This window comes from Oreochromis aureus, linkage group 1, assembly GCF_013358895.1.
Source record: "Oreochromis aureus strain Israel breed Guangdong linkage group 1, ZZ_aureus, whole genome shotgun sequence".
In the NCBI taxonomy this organism is placed as follows: Eukaryota; Metazoa; Chordata; class Actinopteri; order Cichliformes; family Cichlidae; genus Oreochromis; species Oreochromis aureus.
In genome coordinates, this window is record NC_052942.1 from 25,398,073 (window position 1) to 25,403,384 (window position 5,312).

At 38.1% G+C, this 5,312-nt stretch overlaps 1 protein-coding gene across 1 annotated transcript; it reads right to left on the minus strand.

Moving 5' to 3' along the window:
• Positions 1-939: 939 nt before the first annotated feature.
• On the minus strand, positions 940-2,412 carry LOC120439939 (liprin-beta-1-like). The gene is made up of 2 exons (XM_039611357.1): positions 2,320-2,412; positions 940-1,365 (listed from the first exon to the last, which is right to left on the minus strand). Exons 1-2 carry the CDS (start codon positions 2,381-2,383, stop codon positions 1,076-1,078), a joined length of 354 nt encoding a protein of 117 aa, XP_039467291.1. The 5' UTR covers positions 2,384-2,412; the 3' UTR covers positions 940-1,075.
• Between the last annotated feature and the right edge of the window lie 2,900 nt (positions 2,413-5,312).

Consider the following 5,312-nt stretch of genomic DNA (forward strand, 5'->3'; position numbering starts at 1 on the left):
GCAGGTCTGACTTTTAATGTTAAAAACTGAAAGAATTCAGCCCCTGGTAGAAACCAGAACACAAAATCCATAGCGTTTTAAAAGAATGGCTCTTTACTGTGCTGCACTCTCTATCTCCTACTTTTATAGAGCCTCCACATTGCAGTTGCAGAGTGTGCAGAGAGGATCTAGGTCCGTGTGGTTTGGAGTCTGGGCTGCCTGAGACTTTTAGAGCTGAGCTGAATAAGTCAAACTATGCCAGTTGGCTGTACTCCCTTTCTTTCTTCTTTTCCCTTTTTGTACTTCTTTTCAACTGCCCCTCTTTCCTTCTCCTGTTTCTCTAACACATGTACTCAAACTGCTACAGTGTTTACCACAACTCAGCATTTCTTCTGCATCTCATGTATGATCATTCATCTTTTTCTGCCCTGACTTCCTTTCTCTGGACTTCTCTCTGCTTCTCTCCAGTATTCTCTTGCACTGTCTTAAGTACCTTCCAGCCAAGCTAATTTTGTGGGGCTTCCTAAAGGGGAACAGGGGAGAGGAAACTTTTTGCCACACATGCTTGTCAGATGTGGTGCAGAGAAAGAAGTCAGTACAGGCAAAGCAGAAGGGGAGGGGGGCACTATAGGACACTGAAGGGGAACACGAGCATAAAGTTTACAATATCAAAATTGAGCAGAAGCATAGTAAAAGAGGGCAAAAACTGTTGAAGGACGACTCAGACAACTACTGCAGAAAAGGAAATGAAGGAGATAAGGGAGAATTAAAAAAAACAACAACAACAACCAAAAAACGGCGAGCAGCTGCTTGTGCTTTAACCAGTAGCTCTGGATCTCATTAACACTGCCATTTGCAAAAGATCCTGCTTCCAGCTCACTGCTTCTTCACAGACAGGAAAAAGCCCTCCAGGTACTGATGGCCAGCATCAAAGACCTCCAAATCATGCAGCTAATAAAATCCATGTTCTTTGTAGCGCCAGTCCATGCCAAAATATTAGTATATGTATCAATTCAGTTCTCTTGTTGAACCAGAATTAGACATTAGCTTGTAAATATTTCATACTGAGGTATGGATTTGCATGCTAGGTGAGGTGTTATATAACTCTGTTATGACAAACCTGGGAATCAGTACTCACCCCACCTCTTCCCAACCATTTTAATATAATATCTGCAGTATCATCAGATACTTGTTTCCTGAGAGCATCCTGTCCTTCCTCATCCCCCTGCCCCTCCAGCACTGCCCTGAGGGCCTCAGTCAGCTGAAGAGCCTTGAGGGCAGGATCCAAGGGTGGGGGAAGGGTCAACTGTTGACTGCATTCTGGAGATTGATAATCTTTGACATCTAACCGCACACGAGCACTGAACAGGCCTTCCCCCATTTTCCCTGGGGACACATGAAATCAATACTGTAACATTCACACAGCTTAATTATTTAACCATCCTACTAGCTTCTTACAACTTCTTGGGTATTTGTCTTAGTACACAACTGATTAAGTCAAAGTTTCGAGGAAGCGCAAGTAAGAATAGTTCCAGAAATGACCTCTTGAGGGCACTAATATGCTCTCATGCAGCTTGCTGAATGTAAATAGCATCATACTTTGACTGTGGCTTCTTAAGTCCACAAATTAGAGGTTCAGCATGTAGTAGCAGTTAGTGTAATCATCATCTCTAAACTGCAGAAAGTTACTTTCCACATATAATATCTGAAGTTAAATTAAAGGACAATAATACACTCAGGACATATGGCAGACGTGGCCAGATGTATACTTTGTAAATATTGGTTTCTGCTGACAGAGTGTGATTATTAGTTATTGCACGTGAAATGGTTTTTCGCTGAAGCATGATAATGATCGAGCTGTCACCTCTATTAATAGAGCCTTGTTTTTTGACCCTTTGCAACAGCACCACTGTGGCTGTGACAAAGAGCAGCGACTCAAATGTGTCACCTCTGCTAGAAAACACAGTTGGGAAGAAGCCAAAATGTAAGTCGTGGTATTTGAATTTAGTATGCTGTGAGATTTTCAAACCAATGAGAAATATTAAAATTGCAAAAGTACTCTAAGAATGAGAAAGAATTAGGAAGACAGTTGCAAAAAGAGGCAAATCTGTTATCTCATAAAAACAAAAAACTGTTTTCACTTCCTCAAGACTTGTCTCTCATGCTCTACATGCTTTAAAACTCTGTTATCTTTATCTTTAACTTGTTTTTCTACTTACTGTGCAGAAATGTGAAGAACTCACACTCAAATCATGTGAATATATCTGGTTTTATGCAAGCCTGCAATTACAAACTGGGCAGTCTTTTGAATTTCAGATAACATGAGTAGGGACCTCTTACCAGCAATAATGTCATCCATTTGCTCCAGGGCAGCCTCCAACATATGGCTGGCATTCGATGCCATGGCAACACGCCGTCTTATAAAGAAGCAGGAGATCCTCACTCACTGGTATGACTGGAATGACTGAGGGTGAGAGATGATCAGCAGTATGGCAGAATGCTGCAGACTACTCCTCTTCCTTGTTGCACTTAGATCTTTTTACAGCAAACAGCTGAGTGACTTCCAAGTAAATAACCTCCTGAATGTGGCTTTTGGGTTTAAACTTTCCTCTCATTTTGTGACCAGAGCCTTACCCATTGTCAGTTCTGTTATCCACAAAAAGGCAGAACTCATATTTAGAATAGTTTGTTGCTTTGTTTTCAGTGTTTGTTTGTGTATATTTTTGCTCTACAAAAGATATCTGTGAATTATTTTGATCGTGCTATAAAAAGTATAAAATCACCCATATTTTTTAAAAGTTCAAATTCAAACATTTTTTTTGTTTTTTTTTTGTTTTTTTTAGCCGCAGCTGAGCACATCAGCAATTTGGATGATAGTGACTAGTTTTGATTGACATTAATAACAGACAATATGATTCACAATTATGCGCATGGCCCAATGAAGCCAATGAATCTGGAAAAAGCAGCAGCTGAGTGAGCAATTGCACCATTTGGAGTTTCAGTTTTGGTTATATTTCATTTAACTATTTGATGTCAGAGAGTTTTGACAGTCCCATAGGATATCTGACATGTAATATTATGATTTATTGCCGCTCTCATCTAGCAAAACAGCATCAACAGCACAAGCCTGTTAAAAATATGTGCTCATAACCACACATAAAAATATGATGAAGTGACAGGTTTTACTGGGGTAATGACGGTCTCACACCCAAAGAAAACATGGCTTTGTGCAGGAATGCTATTGCATGCATGTGACCGGATTTTATATTTTAAAATAATCTTCCTTTGTTTCAGTTTGACTAAACTCTATAAATAACAACGTTAAAGTTAAGTGGGCTAAGTTATTTATGAACCTCTTACAGTTGAATTCAGAGAAAACAGGGGAAATTACACTGATTACATATAGTGCAGCGTTTATTTTATTATATTTTATTTGATATTGCCACGAATCATGTTGTTCTTCCTTAGCTATTTTTCGTCTGTGGCTGGTAACTACATCATTTCCACCATGATTATATCTGATATAACCTAGCTTCTTATTCAGATACTATGATTTATTTACTACCTGCCTTTCATATTTTATTTCTGTTTTTAAACTGTGCAATGTTATATACAAAATGGCCAATAGGGTGCGTCACTAGGCAAGGAAAATATCTTTACATGGAGACATTCAGCACTTAAAAATGGAAAAAAAAATGCTGAAATAACAAATCAAATGGTTGAATTGAAGAGTTGTTGCATTGAATGTAACACAAATCCAGATCTAAGTCTCCTGTGGAAGCAGCTCCCAGTCTGGGTTCAGGAGACAGACACTCTCTATACTTTTGAGAATATTTTCAAAGCTCACCCCGTGATGAATCTTATTGTGATGGCTGGATTAGTTGACCCTGCTATGCTGCTATAGACTTCTTGTTGAGTTCCTTTAATGCACTGAGCATTCGTTCGCCACTCTTGTCTTTTCACTCTTGGGGCTTTTATATACCATAATTGCATGTCTTTGACTTTTGTGTCACTCCTGCAGTCTGTAGTCTGTTGTCCATGGTCTGTGTATGCTCACTTCTTTTTCCACTCTCTCTCCAACAAGGCAGACGGCTACCCCTCCCTGAGCCTGGTTCTGCTGGAGTTCTTCTTTCCCACCATTGCAAAGTCTTTGGCTCACTGGAGTTCTTTCTTTAATATTGTTGGAGGTTTACTTAAAATATAAAACAGATAGCTATTGTTGTGAACTGGTGCTGTATAAATAAAATTTAACTGATTGCAAGTATTCTGAAATTTGTGTATTTTATCATTTGCAATACAAAAATGCCCTATTTAGCTCACAGACGAACCTCTATTCGTCTTACCACCTAATTAATCTATTCATCTATCTTGAGAAAACACATGCCCACTAAACAGTTGTTTTATCTCTTTTATTCACAGTGTAAGTCTACATAGTTTCTAAGTTCCCAGACCTCAGGTAGATATTAGATGCTTGGAGATTTGAAAAACTTGCCTTAGATTGCAAAACCTAACATACCATGTTAACGCCCCCGGTCAGTCCACAAAGAGATACAAAAATATGAAAAACTGGAAATTTAAGTTTTTATTTTATTTTTTCACTCAGCTCTTAATGATCTCTACAATCACACTGATATTTCTTATGAATCTGTTATGAAGGCAAAGACCTAAAAGTAAATTGTTTCATGATTTAAAATGGACATCACGACCTTACCAAATAATAGAAAGCTTTCTTTTGGAGGACAAAGCCATCACTTGCTGAGCTTTGAAGCATTATCATGTAATTTCACAGCAAATTAAGTGAAAACTTTTCATTTCTAAACCTTCCAGTATTCTGCATCTTAAATTTTTTTGTAGGGTATGCAAACAGAATGTAAAGCTATAGCTAAGGTATTACATTTTGTCCATTTTCTACTGCATTTCTACAAATGATAGATGATTTTGTATTTTCTGTGTAGATTTAAAAACAATTAATTTCACATTTCATTGATGATAAACGATTATTGGTTTCTATGTGCCTTAACAGGTAAGTTGTATAAGAAACCCTGGAATATACAGATTGTTTATTCCAGGCTTTGGCAACAAGAACACTGGAATGGGTTTTAAATAACTGTTTCACAGAAATTTGACTTGAGTCCAAACTTTATGCTTAATTTGCCAGTTATTAGACAGTAACAGAGAGCTCCAGAGTAGCTGCAGCATTGAATTTGTGCTGTGGACTCACTTAACCAAGTGAAAAACACCAGTCAGGTTTCAGTTTCTCTTTCACAGTGCAGAAAATTGATTGCCTTAAAGATCAACTACAAAGCCGTAGTCAGCTTGTGGGGTTTCATTGA